The sequence below is a fragment of the Manduca sexta genome, chromosome 15 (assembly GCF_014839805.1).
Source record: "Manduca sexta isolate Smith_Timp_Sample1 chromosome 15, JHU_Msex_v1.0, whole genome shotgun sequence".
Classification (NCBI taxonomy): domain Eukaryota; kingdom Metazoa; phylum Arthropoda; class Insecta; order Lepidoptera; family Sphingidae; genus Manduca; species Manduca sexta.
In genome coordinates, this window is record NC_051129.1 from 5885159 (window position 1) to 5908908 (window position 23750).

General features: G+C 33.6%; 1 protein-coding gene across 1 annotated transcript in view; it reads right to left on the reverse strand.

The window, feature by feature from the left end:
• LOC115439966 (zinc transporter ZIP11) overlaps positions 1-10076 on the reverse strand; it is a 58193-nt gene extending 48117 nt beyond the window's left edge. The window contains exons 1-2 of the mRNA XM_030164071.2: positions 9737-10076; positions 9447-9663 (exon numbers count right to left, since the gene is read on the reverse strand). Coding sequence (XP_030019931.1) covers positions 9447-9663; positions 9737-9844 — 325 coding nt within the window. The 5' untranslated portion in view covers positions 9845-10076. The remainder of the gene's footprint in view (positions 1-9446; positions 9664-9736) is intronic.
• Positions 10077-23750: the final 13674 nt, after the last annotated feature.

The following is a 23750-nucleotide window of genomic DNA, read 5'->3' on the forward strand; positions in this document are numbered from 1 at the left end:
ACGAGAACATGCAGCTTGCTGTTGCGTTTCGTATGGTAAGAGATTTTCGGACTACTTCCCCTACCATTTTTTAAAGAAGCCTTAAAATTATCCGCACATCTTTGTAAATTCTTAAAAATTTACTGGACATAAACAACGCTAAAGTAAAAGACCTAAGAACGCCTTCCATTGGCGCAAGCCGTGCGTCTCATTAGAAGGAGTCTTAATTCTCAGTCAGCATTACCATGGCTTAGGTTTTCTGGTAGATACTGTCATGGTTTATCATGTAAGGCAGCGATCACTTGAGGTCAAGTGATGCAATTGCCCGTTGATCGGTCTATTATTTATAAAAAAAAAACTGTATTAACTATGTCCAATATCTCTTGGATGTATCTGTAAGTATAATTATGGAACCTTAAAGGGCTTGCGAACCAGACGTACTAATTATTATCTTACGTCACATTTCAAATTATGGAATATCGAATTTATTTCTTACTTTACTTCTGTTTGTATTTCGTTTAGCACTTCAAGGTAAGTCATCCGGAAGGGCCTTTATATTGAATTTGATTAAAATAAATCCTTCACTTTGAAGAGTTTATTTTAATCAAACATTTACATTACACTTTGAAGAGCCGTATCGTTTTATTACCTAAATTTAAGAAATAAGGAGGATATATGTTTGTTTGTACGTATTTCTTATGGATGTTCGTCGATTTCTCCGTTAATATTAAAAAAAATGTTTGCAGTTAGATTTCACGTAGTTTCGGAATGATTTTTTTTTTTCGCGGAGAAACTGTCTTATGACTAGTTTCGGAATGATACCATTTTAATGTCATTGGTGCGAGACCTTGGACTTTGAAAATGTAGAAAAGAACTCTTTGAAATCAAATATGATTTTGATGATTCTTTTTGTGTTGTGTTCTGTTGGGTCACTAGGGCCTGTTTATATACTAACCAAAAATACCTTTGAACAATTATTAAAATGCCTTTAAGAACCCATATAAACAAAAAAAAAACCATATACGAGTAACTACGGAAAGGGGCCATCCATAAATTACGTCACACGTGGACGAAGGTCAACAAAGTGTGACCTTATGTAACAACTGAACGGAAGTCATAGGTTTCCCGACATCACATATTAAAATCTAAAGTAAAATGCAAAATATTAACTCTAAATGAAAAGCTTTAAAATATTCTATCTCTAGCTATATTATACTATAAGATTTATTTTGTTATATTGGCAAATTCTCGCTCACAGCAAGCGGCTCGCTCTACCACAGTCCACAGGGTGGATCGTTGACTGGATTTGGGCCGAATTCCGAAGTTGATTTTTTTTTTAAATTTATCCCTAATTATGGAAGTCCTGCTTTAATTTTTTAGTTCTAGGTGTAAAATTTCAAAACATATGACTTCATCCACAAATATGATAAGGAGGAAGGATTAAAAAAATCACAAAACTCGTGTAACGTAATTTATGGATGGCCCCAAATTATTAAAACACGTGTAATCTGATCTATATTCGTGTTATTATGTTAACATAACTATAAGATAGTTTTTTTTTAATATTGTGGTAAATGGATTGATACTTGGACTATATCGGTAATTTTAATGTGACTTAGGTCCGTAATTAGAAAATTCGTCAATTTATAAAAGCTATAGTTATTTAAGAGAACGTTTACCTTGGGAAATCGCGGTAATCAATACAGTGAGTAAGGATTATTACAAGTTACAACTTAATCGAATCTAGACAGTCAGGTACGCATTTTTGTGTACAGTAGTTTCACATCAATGCTTGTCAACAAAAAGTCTGAATTGCATAAGGAAATCAATTTCTTATGAAAAGAAACTTAACAAAATCTCTTTAGTTTAAATTGAAATCAGTGGCAGTAACATAGCAAAGAAAAATATGGAGTATGCATGAAATCTTATTTCATAGAATAAGACCGACTGTACACACTTGTACGTAAAATTAATGTGTCCGCCAATTATTAAACATAAGTAATATCAGAGTAAGGCCACTACAATAGTAATATATTTATTTATCACCTATTCAAGTTAACCTACATACTTAACAGAAAAATATCTTAAGTTTCCATTACTACTCATGTAGGTGTTACGTTAGTATGAAGTATTTAGGACCTAGTCTCGATTATATCATACTAGCTTTTGCCCGCGGCTCCGCCCGCGTTATAAAGTTTTTCAGGCTAAAGTTTTCCGTTATAAAAGTAGTAGTTTCCCGGGAGCCTCTCAAACTGTCTCCATACCAAATTTCATCTTAATACGTTGGGTAGTTTTTGAGTTTAACACGTTCAGGCAGACAGATGCAGCGGGGGACTTTTGTTTTATAATATATTTTTTAGAACTTTTTAAGAGGAATAATCCCGTCATACATCATTGTTGCATAACTTTAATCGTTTACGCAGCGCACGCAACGGAAGCTCTTAAAACTAATAATTTTTCCCCGTTTTTGCAACATGTTTCATTACTGCTCCGCTCCGATTGGTCATAGCGTGATAATATATAGCCTATAGCACTCCAGGAACAAAGGGCTATCCAACACAAAAAGATTTTTTCAGTTCAAACACGGTAGTTCCTGAGATTAGCCATTACTGCTCCGCTCCTATTAGTCATAGCGTGATGATATATAGCCTATAGCACTCCAGGAATAAAGTGCTATCCAACACAAAAATATTTTTTTCAGTTCGATCTGATAGTTCCTGAGATTAGCCATTACTGCTCCGCTCCTATTGGTCATAGCGTGATGATATATACCCCATAGTACTCCACGAACAAAGAACTATCCAACACAAATTTTTTTTTTCAGTTTGAACCGGTAGTTTCTGAGATTAGCCATTACTGCTCCGCTCCTATTGGTCATAGCGTGATGATATATAGCCTATAGCACTACACTAATAAAGAGCTATCCAACACAAAAAGAATTTTTCAGTTCGAACGGTAGTTCCTGAGATTAGTCATTACTGCTCCGCTCCTATTGGTCATAGCGTGATGATATATAGCCTATAGCACTACACTAATAAAGAGCTATCCAACACAAAAAGAATTTTTCAGTTCGAACCGGTAGTTCCTGAGATTAGTCATTACTGCTCCGCTCCTATTGGTCATAGCGTGATGATATATAGCCTATAGCACTACACTAATAAAGAGCTATCCAACACAAAAATAATTTTTCAGTTCGAACCGGTAGTTCCTGAGATTAGTCATTACTGCTCCGCTCCTATTGGTCATAGCGTGATGATATATAGCCTATAGCACTCCACGAACAAAGGGCTATCCAACACAAAAATAATTTTTCAGTTTGGACCGGTAGTTCCTGAGATTAGCCATTACTGCCCCGCTCCTATTGGGTATAGCGTGATGATATATAGCCTATAGCACTCCACGAACAAAGGGCTATCCAACGCAAAAGAATTTTTCAATTTGGACTGGTAGTTCCTGAGATTAGCGCGTTCAAACAAACAAACAAACAAACAAACAAACAAACAAACAAACAAACAAACAAACAAACAAACAAACAAACTCTTCAGCTTTATATAATAGTATAGATTAAAACACACATACAAGAATTACGCGACGTGGGATTCAAACGACGGTTTCCAGGACAGTAGCTTATATTCGTTACCACTAGAGTAAAAAGATAACAGCCAATATAAAAAATGTTATCTCTAGATTTTAAATCTACATTGATAAAGAGAAATTTAATTTAAGATAAAACTGTATGACTTACTGGTGTTAAGTGAATTTTTTGGACACGAGTTAATATTTTTTTACGATTGAAATAATTGGAAGTTCAAATATTTTTCTTTAAGCCTTTATCTATAACACTTGAAACGATGTTTCAAATCCAATCGATACATGAGGATATTTTTAATAATTGTACTTCTAAACTGTTCCAAGACAGGAAATAAAATATTGTCCTCTATAAGGACTCTAGACAGGAAGTTCAGTTCGTAACTTACAATTTACAGCGCTACTGTTCCAAACCTGTTCTAGACTGTTGCAACCTCAATGGAGTTTGTGTAACCGACCTGTCTGTCTGTCGGCAAATATTTTGACTGTTTTCAATCTTTGAGATTGCCAATCTTCGATAACATCTATTGATTATAAATAGTTATTTTTACTCAGGTATATTTCGATATTTTTTTTTAAATCTGATGTAATTACCAGTTTTTTTAATAATACAGTCTAGTGTCTTTACAACTCTTTTCAGTATCTAACTCCTTCATCTCAATGCCTGTGCAAAAGGTTCACTTCGATTACCTATAATGCATATCTAAAATATACAAACAACTAGAGTCAAATAAATTCAAATGATCTATACTTTTTTTTTTCAAACTGTCTGGTTTTGTATTAATATTTATATTAGATTTTCCCAATTTTTTATTAAAATATAATCATAACTTAATAAAAAATTGGATCATCCGTAATTAACACAAACACATATTGTTACGACAACAAACTCATGTTTGAATCCAAATCAGAGTGAATTCTCTAACTGATAATTTTTAAATACAATACAAAAATATACGTTTAAATGCTCAGTAACGGAACACAAGATTTCTGTTTTTATAACAACCATGGCCAAATGCAATTATTTTACCTTTAAAATTATTTACGCTCAATTTAATCGTCTATGTAAAAAAAAATATTTTATAAGTAGGTACTTTGGAACAAATGTGTTTCGCTATACTACCTCAACTATTGATAACGAGTGTTTCTCTAACTACAAATTACTTAGTAGCTAAATACGAGCGCATGACGGATTAAATTAATTACAATACTGATAAGATAGATGTTTTCTTTCTTCAATTAATACGAACGGTACATACAAATTTATAACATCATATTCATTGTTGGACAATAAAAGATAAATCATACACGTATCCAGCATGTGTAGGCACACCTTAAGATTTAAATAAACATAAAATGCTTCCTTCTCTCATTTAAATCTAATATTCTCGCATTTCTATTTTCCTGATTGTATATTTGTATATTCACAGATTATTGGAATATAAATTGGAAAACAGAAAACAGATTAAATTAATCGGACTAACCGCCATTTTCAATAAACGCTTTTTTCGAACTATCTGAAAAATAGACCAATCATAGCAAAGTTTTTTGATATGCTTACAAATGAGTTATTTTGATTGGTTCATTCTCAGAATTGGATTGAAGATTGAGATTGGGACCGTTTATTGAAAACGCCTATGTAGATGTCGCAGGGCTTATAGTTATTTTTTTCTGTTTGTTTAAATACTACTATAAAGCATTTATCATTGTATATCAATAGAACACAATATATAAATTGTAGAAATATATCTATCTTATACTGTTAACTTAATATAGTTCATCCGCGGCCCGCACGCGAAATTGTCCTTTTCGAGGCTGCAATTTAGCTTAGATAATTATTGCTTTCGAAAACAATAATTATTCCTAATTTTGGAAGAAAAAGTAACCTAATAAAATTAGTAATTAATATTAAAGAAAAGCAAGTAATATTATGACAAGCATCCGTGTTTGTAACGTATAAACTTGTATCATGAGGCATTAAAGAAAACATGTGTTTCCTCGTCTTTACTCTCGGAAACTCAATTTAGCATTTATTACTCATGTCGATATGTCGATTAAATGGGATTTAATCTCGATTTCGTTTAATTAAGGGTGTTTTCGTGCGATATTGAGATATTGTTTTAGAGGCTTATTTTCATAAACAATAAGCTTACAGACTGTTAAAACAGTTATAAAGCAAAGTCTATTGATCGCCAAGCGAACAAAGTATTCTTTATTTATTATAAATTTAATCAACTGTTAAAAGCATCACTGTATTTGTGTGTACCTCAACTACACAAGGGCACTCTTGTATCAGGCTCATAAAGCATATTACAATTATGTATATATCTAGTATTACTATACCTTATCTTATCGATTTATGTTTGAAATCTTTTTGAATCTAAGTTGTATATTAGCGTTTGTTCGCGGCTCGCTGGTTTTTTTTCAGAAATACAGATCACATTATGCATTTTTCTAAATAAGAAAAGTCTATCAAAGATTATTTTATATAAGTGTAATATTTCATCAAAGACATTTAGTGGTTTATGTATTTATTTTCTAACGAAGCTTCAATGCCTGTTTTATATTTGTTTATAATACATTAGCTGAGATATAAATTCGTCCAAAAAAGAACGCCGAATGTAGTAATGGTGCTATATGTATATAAAATATTTTTTTTTAATAATGGTAAAGAAACTTATCCTTAAAAACATAGTCAAGTTCATTTATTTGTAACAAATATTTTTCAGTTAAAGTGACTGGCAAGAAAAAAATATTCTTTAAAACATAAGTATGGTTTCTTAAATTGTTTTGGAGTAAATTCAAAGGTTTCATAGTAACAGTTAATTAATTTTCATAACAAAATATTGGGTTTTCATTATAATATAACGACTTAATACATACAAGAGAGTGACCATTATTTTTTTGGGAATGGAGATTTTATTTAATTATTGGATGGAGATTCTAACCCATATTAAATAATCATAAATCTTGTATGTCGCAAATAGACAGAAAACACTCGACGCATTATAAATTATCAACACAAGTCACATAGGCAACTGGTATAATTATTTAATTTTTGGACTTATTAATCCAAAGATAAAATTTTATGTTTGTTGAATGCAAATATATATAAGCAGCACAAAATTGTAATTTTTTTTAAATTAAGTATAATTAAAACTCGAATAAAATTATGAAACCAGGTACTTATCTTGTAGAAAATAACACTTTACAATACACTATACAATATAGTAACTCGAACAATAATAGTGAAATAATAAAAATTCAAGTTTCGGATAAACAAAATATCAATATAAACTAATTTTAATTTAAAATGCCCCAATACCATTCTACTACTCTAAGAGAATACATCGCAGAGGTAACATCACACTTTCAGTCAGAAATACATTCACGCTCACATCAAGTTCAAAATAAACTGCATGATGATAAGAATGAGATGATTGGTGAAAATAGTTGTTACTCATGGACAATATTTGGGACAATGTTGGCAGAGGTACAGACATTTATGTGATTACATTTGTTAACGTAATGTGATAGTGATCCTGTATATATTACACTAGCTCTTGCCCGCGGCTCCGCCCGCGTTATAAAGTTTTTCAGGCTAAAGTTTTCCGTTATAAAAGTAGTAATTTCCCGGGAGCCTATGTTCTTCCCCGGGTCTCAAACTGTCTCCATACCAAATTTCATCTTAATACGTTGGGTAGTTTTTGAGTTTAACACGTTCAGGCAGACAGATGCAGCGGGGGACTATGTTTTATAATATATTTTTTAGAACTTTTTAAGAGGAACAATCCCGTCATACATCATTGTTGCATAACTTTAACCGTTTACGAATTACTGCTCCGCTCCTATTGGTCATAGCGTGGTGATATATAGCCTATAGCGCTCCACAAATAATGGGCTATCCAACACAAAACGAATTTTTCAGTTCAAACCGGTAGTTCCTGAGATTAGCCATTACTGCTCCGCTTCTATTAATCATAGCGTGATGATATATAACTTTGAGCACTCCACGAATAAAGGGTTATCCAATGCAAAAAGAATTTTTCAGTTTGGACCAGTAGTTCCTGAGATTAGCCATTACTGCTCCGCTCCTATTGGGTATAGCGTGATGATATATAGCCGATAGCACTCCACGAATAAAGGGCTATCCAATGCAAAAAGAATTTTTCAGTTTGGACCGGTAGTTCCTGAGATTAGCCATTACTGCTCCGCTCCAATTGGGTATAGCGTGATTATATATAGCCTATAGCACTCCACGAATAAAGGGCTATCCAACGCAAAAAGAATTTTTCAGTTTGGACCGGTAGTTCCTGAGATTAGCCATTACTGCTCCACTCCTATTGGGTATAGCGTGATGATATATAGCTTATAGCACTCCACGAACAAAGGGCTATCCAACGCAAAAAGAATTTTTTAGTTTGGACCGGTAGTTCCTGAGATTAGCGCGTTCAAACAAACAAACAAACTCTTCAGCTTTATATAATAGTATAGATTTGGTGATAAATAAAAAAATATTGGTATTATTCCAAGGGGAAAATGTGATTTTAATTGAAATCTACTTTTTTGACCAATTAACTTTTTTATTTTACTGTTTATACATATATGTTCTTATGAAATAAATATAATTAGTATTGTAATAAACTACTCTGAATTGCTGACTTGAATCCTAGTACATACTAGACATAATATGAGTGTTAGTATAAAATAAAACATATGGAAAAAAAAGAGTCATGAATACTTAATTTATTTTTTATTCATCGTCATGAAAGCAACCTGCCCTCAAGATATATAATTGAACAACAAATGTAAATGTCCCAGTCAAAAAACTTATTCTGTCTGATAAAATGGAAATTCAGTTTAGCATCAGTGAGTCCTTCGATAGTCAGTAATATGATCTTGTTGTTTGTTTTTCAGTTTTATAAGTTGAACAAACTTCAAGCAAAAACCCAATAATTGCAATGCTTGCATTGTCATTCAACAAATGAGCATACATAAAAAAATATGCATTATAGCTGAATTTACACCAAAACCTTAAACAAATATCTTTATATGCCATAATGTAGACAGAACCTGAAGTGTTCAAATAAAAAAAATATCTGAATAATTAATAATATTAAATATTCAAATAAAAAATAAGTAATATTTAGGATTGACTAACATGGACTAGATGCTTTGTACATAAGGTGGTGGAGGTGGATTAAGAAAATTAGATAAACTGAAAAGTATTAAGAGGAATAATCATTATTATGATTATTATGGTGATTGAAAATGTCAATACCTTAATTTAAAAGATAAATTTCAAAAGCCAACAATGTCACCCATCAAACCTAACCAATGAGAAAAAAATACTTGTTTAGTACCTAACATGATAATAATGTATGATCTTAGCAAGCCAAGGTCAATAATAATAATAAGTTTGGAGCTGGTTGATTATTTTGAATTGTAAAAACTATGCAGACTTAGAAATAATTCTGTGATGTATATAAACTTGCAGCCAATTTATTTATGTTTTCATTAACTAATTGTTTAAATAATTTTTAATTATATATAATTATGTGCATGGGTAATATTAGTATTATGTGTCATTGTATTTAAATACTAATAATTTATTGTAATATAAATATTACTTTTATAAGTTTTAATTATTTTTATACAGTCCAGTAAAATAACTAACTGCCTCTGCTGTACCCTAACAGATATTCCATTGCATAGCACACAGGCATAGGCCATTAGAACTAAAATTAATTAGAGTGTTTAGTCACATACCCAGGTATAATAAACTAATAGTATTATAAGTACAAACATAATATTGTACCATCAATGAAGCGGGAAAAATTATAACCAAATGGTATAATGATGAAAACTTTTATACTTACAAATCATCATATTTGTAGAATTGATTCCCAAGTAGTCCAAAAATTTGTCTGTAGCAAAAACGAAAATGGCCCCAAACAAAAATCCAATTGCAACAGGTACAAATGCATACTGGCCGTAGGATTCACACATCTCAATCGCTGGCTCCAATAGTGACCAGTATGAGGCCGCCGTCATCACCCCGGCGGCAAAACCCAATGACACGTCTAATAATTTTCGCTAAAAAATAAAAGTAATTCATTCATCACATGTTCAATAAATAAACACTTTTTTCATAAGGTTCTAGACTCACATGTTTTCCTCTTATGAAGAAAACACAGCCGGCACCAACTGCAGTAAGACCCCATGTTAAAAGTGTCCCTAAAAGGGCTTGTGTAACCGCGCCGTATCCTTCTATCATTTTAATTTATTTATTGGCGAATAAGTCTTGTAATATAAATAACTTTTAAGTAATTGGTTACACTTAAGTACTTTTGACGAAATTGACCATCTTTCAATCTCAATGTTTCTATACTAAGTTCTGCTTAGTCAATACAACATTTTATACAGAATAATCATTTTATATACTCCACATATTTTTACTTTTTATCAATTTTATTTGTGTAACGTAAATGTCAAACAACTGTCAATGTCAATAGAACGGAACTTCAAATTGTTGCGTTGTCGACAAGGGTTGTCGGTTGTCTTTGCATCAAATCGATTCCATACACGTCAGCATTGCAAGTGTTAGTTAATCGATTCATGCTAGAAATTAAACCAATACTTAAAAAAATTCTAAATTACGTTTCCAAATTCGATGAATTAAAAAATTTCATAATACCTTATTCAAAAGTATTAAAAAGATCAATTAGGTATTGTTACGAGTAAAGTTTTATAAAAGTAAAACCAAAAGAAGAAAGAAGCGACGATAGCCTAGTGAAGCGACAATAGCCTAGTTGGGTGTGGAAGGGTCTGCCGAGACAAATGTCCGCAGGTTCAAATCCCAAGGGCACACCTCTGACTTTTATAAAAAATCATGTGTGCATTCTTTGTGAATTTATCGTTCGCTTTAACGGTGAAGGAAAACATCGTGAGGAAACCTGCACATCTGAGAAGTTCCTCTGTAGGAATTTCAAAGGTGTGTGAAGTCTACCAATCCGCACTAGGCCACCGTGGTGGACTAAGGCCTAATCCCTCTCAGTAATAGAGGAGGCCCGTGCTCAGCAGTGGGCAAGTATATAATACAGGGCTGATATTATTATTATTATATAAAACCAAAAAGCTACAATCCGGCCATAAGGACGCGATCATTTGTTTTGTCAGATGATCATTAATAGTGATGGGCAAAAACTTACAAGGACAAATAATTTTTTATTTAAGATTTTTTTTGTATTATTTTGTGGTTTATGATTAAAATTATTTGTTAATAGGAGAAAAAAAACAAACATATATTTTTATTGAACATATTATAAATTGAACGCCATTTCAAAGTTATACCGTCTATCTCATCACGTTTTGTAAGGATTCAGGATACCATGAACCCTTTGCCTTTCCAATATAAAAGGAAAATTTAAAAAATCTAAAATTCATTCTCTATGTGGCCTCTGAGATGTGGCCACTCTGGTGGCCAATCTTTTAAAACTATACCTAAGGATTAATCTTTATACGTATTGAGATCAATAAACGATCCTTCGATCGATCCCAAACATAAAACTGATTTTATTATTACTCAGATGTCTAATTTAGAGTTGTAACGGGGGTCTTAAGTGCTTTACTTGACTCTGTGTTAGGTAGATTAGCGCAGTACCTACCGACCTATGGATTGGGTGCGTTTGGAAAATTGTTCTCCATGCATTTGCGAAATGGTGGGTACCTATTACTTCTTTCTAGTGGCAATCGAGCGAGCACCATTTGGCGAGTGACAACTGTTATATTCATCTTGCCATTGAGTTGTACCTACTTCACACAAATTGGAGGTCAAAAACTTTCACATATTTTTTAATTAAGTATAGTGCGGCGCAGAAGAGACCGGCAATCAAACCCAGGTCCTCGTCTATGCGCCGCTTACATACGGTTAGTACTACAGCGCCACTCAACATAGTAATATCTATCGTTAAATACTCCGTATCTTAGTAGGTACCGACCCATAAAGTATTTTTTGTGTGAGCTGTAATTCACGATAACATAATATGAACTAGATAGTTCATGATGCTTTTAAAAGTTTTATTTTCATTAAAACTACCATTAAATATAATGCATGAGTCAGACGCAATAAACACCGTTATAACGTACCTAGTTATATATATTTAGAGAAGCAGATATTAATCCTTAGGCAAATTACAAAAACTAATTGTCACACGAGATATCAGTCACGTCGGCGTACTACTGCCTAAAACTTAATTTAATAAACACATGTCTTTATTGCACGTATAAATGGCATTAATGCCTTTGTACGAATATGTACTCGCTCGGCAATGCCAAGGTTTGACAATGATAAGGTGTTCTCCAGTCACAGGCGAAGGATTGTTTTGATGATTTTAAAATTTCATACTGAATACGCTGTTTTATGTGACGTGTTTTAATTACTCTTCAATAGTTTTGTTGATGTAACGTAAGTAAATTGAATAAATAAGTTTAATTTGATTTCAACCGACTTTAAAAAAAGGAGCAGGTTCTCAATGCGACTTTTTTTTTTTTTATTTTGTAATATAAGCAACGGTCGCTCATAGATAATGTAAATTTTATTGATTTATGCTACAAATATTTCGTTCGTATAACTCTTCCAGCAGTGCCAGATTTATAATTTCCTTAAATATAGGCCACTCAGTTTGTACCGTCCCGCATGTCGCAAATCGCGTAGGAATACTATATACTTCGACGGTTGAAAGGCAAATTGACTATAGCATAAGAAACATAGAAAAGAGCTGATTTTAAATATGTATGAAGTTTCATACGAGATTAGTGTCGCAAAAAATTTTGCTTAAGGCAATTAGCCTTTCACCCGTCGACTTGATGTCTGTGTAGAATTCAACGCTGGGGCGCTGAATAGTGCACATCTAAGATATTGTACTGCAGTTTTCATCAAACAGTCGTACAAAATATGTTTTGACGGTATTGTGACTTCATTGGAATTTCCGCGTAGGTGCTTCCCTTTAAACTGCGAACAAATCGATGACGCAAATAGCCGATCATACATCACTGACGCATGTTGGCCTTAAGGTTCGCCTTCAAATAATATATGGTTGGGGGAAAGGGGCATTATCCCCATAAATGAGGTTTGAGAATACCAATCCACCTAAATGGTGCAAATGGCACCAGTTTTAAATAAGAGTTATTTTTATCCGACTTTAATTTTAAAGGTAAAGGTCCTAAATTCCTCATAAGTACCTACACGATTGTAATCTATTACGCTAAGAGTCATATTTTATGTTTTTGAAATGCATTAAGATTACTAACTAACAAACTCTTAGATAAATATAACTGGTTCATTATAGTGCAGGATCGTGATTCATGGAAGGATCTTGGGGAGGCCTTTGCCCAATATTGGGAAATTAAGATAGGCTGACACAATACAATACAACAGATAGCTTTTTATAAACCCATATAAGGTTTTTATGGATGTGATATTTCTTTAGTTTTTCAGGAATTGTTAGTAGTATTAGTTATTCTTAGACATGAATTTAATAATTATGATTGTCACACACATAATGTTTGCCAAAACGAAAAAAAAAAAACAGGAATCCTCGTGTATTTTATTCTGCTGAGGTATGAGTGTTGTTGATGATAATATCTTGTTTGAAACCAGTAAGCGGTGGGAATGAAAACACTGACATACATTTTAGAAGAATAAAGCGTCAAATAAGACGGTTAAAAAAGTTTTAACACCTCTTTAAAGTGTCTTAAAGAACATCGAAACCTCAATATTCCTATAATGACAGTAAGTAGTTAACTACCTACTTATTTAATGATAAACTGAAGTAGACACATTACTGTCTATTCGCTTAAATTTTCTTCTAAGTAGTACGCTGTGCTGAATAATAATTTTACCGATATTGTAATTATATACATTTCATGCAGCATTTATTGGTGTGTAATTATACCGTCTAATTGTCTGTAATTTTCTATAACAATGAAATATGTCTCACTAGACCGCCACATAAATTACATCCGACGACGACACGTCGCGTCGACGGTAGAAATTTCAAACGTCGTAAGGGTCATTTTTAAAAAAATTTAAGAAAAATGGTTGGATATTTTGCATACTTAAGTAACACCGACACCGCTGCAATAATTGATTGTATTTATAAATGTAAATACCAAAATAATCCAACTCTTTTATTCCACTGAACCGAAAATGTAACAAAGCTAGTGTAACTACTGGTCATAATATGTCTCATGTCTCAAGATGGCAAGCGCAATGGAATACTCAACAATACTTTGTAATTCATGGTGCTAGACAGTGTTTCCACTATTTTTGGGCAGTCGTATCACTTCCCAGCAGGCGAATGGCAAACTCACCTTGTTATTCCAAGCTATAAAAAAAGTCAAATTAAATAGGTAGGTAGATATTATACAACTTTATAAACAAAAACATTCTAAATTATTATAGGTACATTTTCTTTGTCCACAATCACCACAATCAGTTATTCCTTTCATTGGAACCGATGTTACTACTTTTACATACTTCATTTATCTGGTTAGGTATTACTATGACTTTACAACTTTAGTTGGTGGAATCGGTATTTTAAAGAACAAGACACTGTAAGCTCACTCTGCGCAGATCGGAACACCAACAGCTAAAATTTAAAAAGTTGTATACTTAATTGTAAAATGTAGATAGATATTGTATCTTTGACTTGCGGATGACCAGAACCTCAGTCCCCCCGTGACCATGAGGACTGTAAAGTCTTTGAGACGTCGCGTCCGCGACGCCGCGATAAAATCCGAAAAATGATTTAATTTTAATGTCTAACATTCGCGTAAACATAAGAAGTCATTATATCTGCTTAGGAAAACATAAAAGCTGTGATGATTTAATATATATACCTAATTTCGTTTTATACCTCTCCCGTAAAATCAAGATTTGACGCTAAAGATTTTGAAATTTCCACTGTCAATATTATGTATCTTACATATTGATGTTGTAAGGCTTTCACGGTCTTCCTCCGTCCATTCAATATATTTTAAGAGGTAAGTTACATATCTTTGTGTGGCGACGCCTTTTTTAAGTGGCTTGTTTAGAATCAAGCTACTTGGTTGCCGAATAGTGAGCTAGCACCATCAGCTATTAATACCTCGGATATTATAATGGTACCAAGCCGACTTTTGATGTTATTGAGTTTCGATTAATTATAATAATAACACTTGAAAGGCATTCATATCTATTTCGATCATTAGTATTTTTTCTGGAGAGCGATTTAAAGTTTAATTAAACAATTAAAGAATTTGCTATATAAAAATATAATACTATAACAATTTTCTTAGAGCTACAAAACGACGCAAAAAAATCTCGCGATTCCAAATATGTATAACTCATTGTTGGTATATGTGTCGCTTAAACGTGATGGTCTTGCAAGCGTCGATAAAAAACAGGAAAGTTTCAATTTGATATTGCTACACTTTCATATGTCAAAGTTATGACTTACAAGGAGGTATCGTTCTGTGGAAAAACCTGAGGAAAAAATTATCTACCCCTGTCACGGGTCTACAAATAATCATAAGAATTAAATATTTATAATGTAAGTAATTTACCTACGTAAAAAGCAAGTTAAATATGTTTACACTATTTTCCTGTTATTTTGTTATACCTGTGTTCTTAACACTATACAGTTGGAAGCAGATTCCTTTAAATGTGTCTTTCATTAGCCTTATCTATACTTCTATACTATTATATAAAGCTGAAGAGTTTGTTTGTTTGTTTGTTTGTTTGAACGCGCTAATCTCAGGAACTACCGGTCCAAACTGAAAAATTCTTTTTGCTTTGGATAGCCCTTTGTTCGTGGAGTGCTATAGGCTATATATCATCACGCTATACCCAATAGGAGCGGGGCAGTAATGGCTAATCTCAGGAACTACCGGTCCAAACTGAAAAATTCTTTTTGCGTTGGATAGCCCTTTATTCGTGGAGTGCTATAGGCTATATATCATCACGCTATACCCAATAGGAGCGGGGCAGTAATGGTTAATCTCAGGAACTACCGGTCCAAACTGAAAAATTCTTTTTGCGTTGGATAGCCCTTTGTTTGTGGAGAGCTATAGGCTATATATCATCACGCTATATTCAATAGGAGCGGAGCAGTAATGGCTAATCTCAGGAACTACCGATTCGAACTGAAAAAATATTTTTGTGTTGAATAGTCCTTTGTTTGTGGAGTGCTCAAAGTTATATATCATCACGCTATGACCAATAGGAGCGGAGCAGTAATGGCTAATCTAAGGAACTACCGGTTTCAACTGAAAAATTCGTTTTGTGTTGGATAGCCCTTTATTTGTGGACCGCTATAAGCTATATATCATCACGCTATGACCAATAGGAGCGAAGCAGTAATGGCTAATCTCAGGAACTACCGGTTTGAACTGAAAAAATATTTTTGTGTTGGAGAGCCCTTTGTTCCTGGAGTGCTATAGGCTATATATCATCATGCTATAACCAATAGGAGCGGAGCAGTAATGAAACATGTTGCAAAAACGGGGAAAATTATGAGTTTTGAGAGCTTCCGTTGCCTGCGCTGCGTAAACGGTTAAAGTTATGCAACAATGATGTATGACGGGATTGTTTCACTTAAAAAAGTTCTAAATAATATAACAAAGTCCCCCGCTGCATCTGTCTGCCTTAACGTGTTAAACTCAAAAACTACCTAACGTATTAAGATGAAATTTGGTATGGAGACAGTTTGAGACCCTGGGAAGAACATAGGCTCCCGGGAAACTACTATTTTTATAACGGAAAACTTTAGCCTGAAAAACTTTATAACGCGGGCGGAGCCGCGAGCAAAAGCTAGTATATTATATGTTGTGGTATCAACAAAATAATAAAAAATAAAACTCTCATTATCTTTTTGAGTTATGACATATCTATAACTTATTTTATTAGTGAATCTTTCTAAAGAATGTCGACATTAGTTATTTTTTTACTACTTATACCTAATTTTTTTTAACGGAAACAGTCCTTTAAACAACTAGACATCTGGATGTATATGAAATTGGTAATTTATGTTAATGTTTTACGTCAACAAGCAACGGGTCTAGATTATTCAGTGCATGCAATGCTAGTGTAATAGATACGTGCAATGTGCATGTGGAGGCGATGGCCACGGGCATTAGCTTAACCATCGAGTGCCAAGGCAACTAGGCAACTACGGGGCGGACCTGTCGCGGTCCATACTGTACCATTATGTCCCGCATGCTCCACATACGTCACAATTAGCATGGAGTCGGCCCGATACCAAACTGCGTCTATAAACACAAGACCGACATCCTTCATGATATCGTTTGCTCGGTGCTTCACACGGTTCTTTGGAACTTGGGTACTTAGGAATTAGTTTTTGAGAATTATTGCACAAAAACGAAACGGCAATTTTCCGCTAGTTTACATAAAATAGATATTCGTATATTCTAATCGTAAATAAAACGGTGCTAAATTAAAATTAACAAATTCGTAAAGTAAACAACTGCGGCTGCGGTATGCGGCGCAGACGCAACCAGCGTAGCGTTTAAAGAACAAAACATTCCGCTAGATCGTCATTATTCAAATTTTCGCTGTACCAGTTGCCCGCTTGTTCCGGCCTCTGCTTTTTGTCCTATTTCTTAGTAGTCTGAAATTACGATTAGCCCGGCCGAAATGAGAAGCGGTCATCCGTGGTGGATGGCCGTGTGAACGATCCGTTATACAAACGACACGGCTAAAGTAAACTAATTCGGTTTGCGAAATAATATATTTATGCCAAAGAAACGCCGACTATGACATTTTGGTTATTTTATTGACTGTAACGCATTGTTGCAGAATCTAAAATAAAATTTAAAACGTGTATGCTATAGATATTAGATATAGTAATAAGTTGCAAGTCCAAACTTATATATATATGAACAATTCGTGGCACCATAGTATAACTGTGCGACTTAAAACTGCTGTCATGGACATTACCGGCCACAATTACGTAACGGGCCACAGTTTACTGTATAGTTTTCGGTGCACGACATAGCGTGATCTATATGAAACATTGTCTATGTAGCATGCGGAAGACACGTCGGCATCAATCACAGAATTCGCATCGCTAGATTAAGAGGTAATGGAGGCAAAAACATCGCCGGCACGCGCGCATTCCTCACATATCCCGATATAACATATTGTCTGTTTCATTTTGTCTCAATGTCGCCTGTACACACGATACTAAAGAAAAGCAATTTTATATGATGACGGTCGTTAACTATTCAAACGGGATATTTGAAAACAACTACTCTGTATTACAATTTATTGTAGCTATGTGATATGTACAATGTACATATCTGTAAACATAATAACAACTAACGCTTTTAAAAATTTTAATATCTTATTTATTCATATGAAATTTGTTTTTTTAACATTTAACTTTTTGAACCTTAACGTATCTAGCCAAATAGAACCCTAGTGAGCATCAATTGAAATAGGCATACAGAATGAGCCAATATATTTTCTGGACAGACACAAAGTCGCCTCTCGAATCCGGTTATAATAAAAATATAATCTTACTACTGAAGGACACGAGCCCCATTAATAAATATTTTAATAATTGTAAAGGGTAGATAGTATGGACGCATAATTATTTGTATATTTACTTATTTAGGGAAACTTTTATAAGGCACCAATGACTGTCAAAAGTAGACTAATAATGCAAAACGAAACAAATAGATAAAATACAATTATTGAATATCATGCTAACAAATGGATTTGAGTCTAGTCAAAGACAGAGCTGTGGTGTTTACTTTTGACTTCCTCTTACGAAATGGAAAATGAGATCGGCTTAATGAACTTTAATATCATAGAAGGCGACAAAAAAGCTCAGACTTGTGATATTAACCCCGTAAGATGAGTTACGTTTATGCTCTACCTCAAGATCACCACTACTGGTTTAGCTGGTCTAATTGAAACGCGAGTTTTCTTCGATCACCCAGTCGAATAACAGCTAGGTATGTAAAATTTTTGTTATATATGAAACGCAACCGAATAGAGTTTTATGATGATATTGATATGAGATTTGCTACACAGTATCAGTCTGCATTTATTCCCGATGGGCTCATCCCCTATCACATCATGGGACGGAATACAAACAGCTAAATGTGGTTGCACTAGTTGCTCCACTGCCTACCACTTCTGGGATAAACGGCACGAGTGAATGTACGTATGTTTATATATATTTGCAGATTACCACATTTGTGAATATAAACGCTACGAACTTATTTGGATACAGCTATTTTTATATGAAACTGGATTTAAAATGCTACTTATTTTTGGAGACCATCAAAACAATGATAACGGGGTGACAGTTAAAGTGGGACGTTTTGGACCGTGAGTGAAAGAGTATAGGCACGCAAAAAACTTTCCTTGTATTCGCGGGACATACCAATTCAGAGAAATGTGTATTGTTTTGTTTTTAACATTTGTGTGATATGTGTACATATAAGCTTCATTCCACATTTTTTCAGGTAACCTCACTAAGTGACCTGTATTAAACATCGGCAGCCGATGTTAAAATGTAAGCAGCTAATGGAAAAATTTAATTAAATAAATATGTAAACTTTCTATAGGGGTCGTTATCAATACAGTTAAACATTGTCGTCAAACTAAAATTGTTGCGTACAGTACCTAAAACATTTAAGTAATATAATTCTTAATATTGTAACTGTACTCGATCGATCTTACCTTCCCTCAGTCTTTTATGAATCCCTCAGTCTTTTATGAATCCCATAGTTTAGATCTCACGTTAAATAATATAATTTTTACAAGTGTCGAAGAAAGGAAGCGGCGATAGCCTAGTTGGTTGTAGAAAGGACTGTCGAGACGAATGTCCGCAGATTCAAAAACCAAGGGCACACACCTCTGACTTTTCTACAATTATGTGTATATTCTTTGTGAATTATCGCTCGCTTTAACGGGGAAGGAAAACATCGTGAGGAAACCTGCACACCTCAAAAGTTCTCTATAGGAATTTCGAAGGTTTGTCAAGTCTACCAATCCGCACTAGGCCAGCGTCGTAAACTAAGGCCTAATTCCTCTCAGCTGTAGATGAGGCCCTTCCCAACAGTGGAACAGTATATAATATAGGGCTGATATTATTATTATAGAAGTATGAAATACATAAATCGATTACTTCGCACAAATCGAGGTAGATATACTTTCCCTCTATGTTAAAAACAATGCAACCTGGTAATAAGTATCCCGGCAGAACGCTTTCTTAGCGATGGCCTCTCTGAACAAAAAGGTAGGTAACAAAAAAGACAATTTATAACTAACCATGGTAATAGTATTTGCGCTGATCAGGTTTTTTTAAACAACGGTAAATATTAGTTTTCGTGCTTCAAAATAAAGGGCATGACCGAAGCGGTCATGGTTACGCATCGGTGCCTTCAGCTGCCGAAACCACCTGCTTTACAAAAACTTTATCCACGCTTTTTTTAAGTCATCTCAGTATTTAACTAGCTACTATAGAGATTTTTCTATCTGATAATCAAATAATAATTATCAATATCACAGAAGTAATATTAATTTTCGCCCTGTATTATTTAAGTCGCTCCTTGCTACGGGTTTAGTGTCGTCTACCAGATAATATGCTTGTACAATGTTTACTCCACCTTTAAAATTCTTATGGACAAATCCTACGTATACAAATTCTTCCAAGATCCTTCCTTGTAAAGCGATCGTTTATAATTTATCTTAACTTCGAAAGTCATAATATTATCGAAGTCGAATCTAGATCTGACCCGGCCGTGCCGTATCCTCAAGACTACGACAAGTAGCGCCGCATAAAACACATTATACTAACATTTATAAAACTAAGGGCCAATTATCCTTCATTCACAAAACAGATATTTTGTTTTTTTTTATGTTGTATTTTATCTAATGACTAACTTTTTTTATATATATATAAGACAAAGTAGGGGAGACCGAGGGGAGTTGAAACAATTTTCACGTTTTGTTTGATATAACTCATACTATTATCAGAAATCTTATGGTACTAGTACCAATCGATAGGTTATTCTATACACTTGCGAATGGCTACCATAAAGAAACTGTAAGCGTTAAAAATTGTGGTGAAAAATCGACTTAACCGTAACAAGTCAACTTGTTTCAACTCCCCTCATACCGAGGTAAGATGAAACAGAGGCCGAGGAGAGTTGAAACATTATGATTTTGGGGAGTTATAGGAGCTGCAAAATAAAAATGATGATTTGATTTAAAGGTTTTAATTAAAATTAAACTTTTCAAGTAATTAACGACCCTTTTTTAGTAATATTTAATGACATATCAGTCAAGTAGGTCTAATACAAATAATAAACTCCTAAATTACTAAAAAGTAACATGACGTCCTATGCGTAACATCAATTATAATCAGTCGAATCAACAAAATGTTTTACATTCTTATTTAACTTATAATTTATAGGTATTAACAATCAGTCGTTTTTTAAGTATTACAATAAGTACTGACAAATATTTAAGTAACAATAATCTAAAAAATGTCAAAGACAAATTGGAAACTAATTAATCTGACAAGCAGTTGTGGCAAACGTAAGAAAGTTCTCCACCAGTACAAGCTTCATGAGCCCAGTTTTGGCATTCCAGACATAGAACCCACTTTTCTTTGGATCTGCTATTTGAATATGGCTCCATACAGCAAATGCAGAAGGATTCCTCTTCTTCTTCATCACTGTCTTCGTTTCCTCTCTTTTTCTTGACAACCTTAACCTTTTTAGTTTTACTCCCTGGTTTTGATCTTTTTCTTGCTTTAGTTTCTTCAAAGTTAGGTTTCTTCACCTTTTCCTTAGCCGTTCTAGCTGCTTCGATTGCAGCTAGTTCATCTTTTACGGGAGTGTCAGTTAAGATAGCAGATTTCCCTTTGCGTCTATTTGTTTGAGTTCCTTTTCTTGGAGGAGCCAAACCTCTCCAGCCATTTGATTCTCTGTCCAAGAAGACGGAATGTTTTTATTATATTCCACACACAGCCAACTTATAGGCAAAAGTTCTGGTTTCCTTATTACTCAGGCAAAAGTTAGCAGCAGCGCAGTTTAAAAGATAGTCACAGAGTATCTTCTCCTCTGAAGCAGTAAACACAGTTTTCTTGGGGTATCCAACTGTTGGAGCACCCACAGTTTCGTCAGCTTCATAAGCAGTCTTTTTTTTATATATCTGTAGATTGAGGTGTAGTTCAGTTTGTAACTCGAAGTCGCTTCACGGAGACTTTTGTGTCGTAAAGTGACTTCTTCAGCAGCGAGATCGTAAATCTCGCGACTCGCCATACCTCTGTCGGTCTTTCGTTTATAATCAGTAGGCATGCTGAAACAAATAAACGCATTAAATCAACAATAAAATCCTTTAATCTTTGTAGTTTTTATTTTTTAGCTATAATCAGATATTAAATTGAAAACAAGGAGAGTTGAAACAGTCTGTTTCAAATCACCTCAGTGATAAAAAACCTCCCAATTTTTATTCATATCACGATCAAGCAGTAAATACACAGAAATCAAATTTACCAATTATATTTCATGAATCTATAGATAATGAGTTTTCAAAACGTATATATTTCAACCCAAAATACAAAACCACTATTAAAGTACGAGCATCGTAAAAAATCGTGAAATACTTACTTTTTGCTATTTTCGGCACATGTCACTCAGAACTACACAACCGCACGACTGACGCCACAGGCGCGAACTAACGCGATAGCGGGTGGCGGGAGGTGGTTGAAAAACGACGTTGCCAGATCGCTAACGGTTTTAGGTTCCGAGAAATCAGGACTGTTTCAACTCACCTCTGTTTCAAAACCCCTCGGTCTCCCCTACTACGTATGTTTATTTGGAACTTCAAACTATAAATTAAATAAACTTGCGTTGCTCTGAAATCAAAGATATTTTATTAAGTAATTAAGTACATACATCACAATAATAACAGTATATAACCAAAATGGCATATTCTTACCTGAAATCAAAGAAACGACAATTAAAGTTAATAATTTCAGTTTGTCCGTTCCTTTTTAAAATATTTTATAAAATTATATTTTCTCTCTATTTGCTGATTTACTTTGTGTCAACTGTCAACAAGCCATTTTACCAACCATGTAGGCCGCTATAACCTATTTAAAACTTAAAGGATTCACAGACTAGAATGTATATCCTTTACATCTCCCCTCCCAACAAAGATTTTTTTTCAAAAAAAATCCCTTCTCTGTATTTTTCTCCTTATTATACAAGAAAATAACATAAAATAAAAAACTTAAATTATACATATTATCAAAAAAAATTCTCTTCTCTGTATTTTTCTCCTTATTATACAAGAAAATAACATAAAATAAAAACTTAAATTACACATATTATCTGTGTGTTTTTATGTACATATTGGTATGAGTTTTGTGACATGAAAGATATTGGACTCTGACTTTTTATGACCTGTATTAATTCTATATATTGAATTTGATATCTTTTCAACAATTTCAAATGGACCAATTCTCAACTCGTCTAATTTATTTCTATTTAACTTGTTATCATTCTCTACATATACTATATCACCTACTTTGAAGTTATATTGAGTTCTATTTTTATCAAATATTAGTTTATTGTAATTATGTGACTTTATTGAATTTTCAAATGCTATTTTCTTATCCTTGATCCATTCTGCTTGTGTTTTTTTATCCTGTTTTAGTTCATTTGGCAAAATAGAAACATCTGTGCCATCTAACAAATACTTAGGTGCAAAACCAGTAACTGTGTGTTCTGTATTATTATATTTATCTATGCAACTATGAGCGATCGACGTCCATGCCGTTTTATTACTGTTTTCATTTATTTTACATCTGATTTTGTTAACTAATGTTTGATTCAGTCTCTCATTTAAACCGTTCGAAAATGGAGCATTAACTGCAGTAAAGATTAGAGGTATTGATTTTCCATTTAGAAATTCTTTGAATTCTTTTGAGTTGAGTCCTGGATATTGATCTGTGAGAATCATCCCAATTGAATCCGAATCTGTTACATTATTAATCAATTTGACAAAATCATTAGCAGTCTGTGTTTTGAAGTAACAATATAAGCATATCGTGTATAGTGGTCCACTAGAAGATGTAAAAATCTTTTGGTTGATC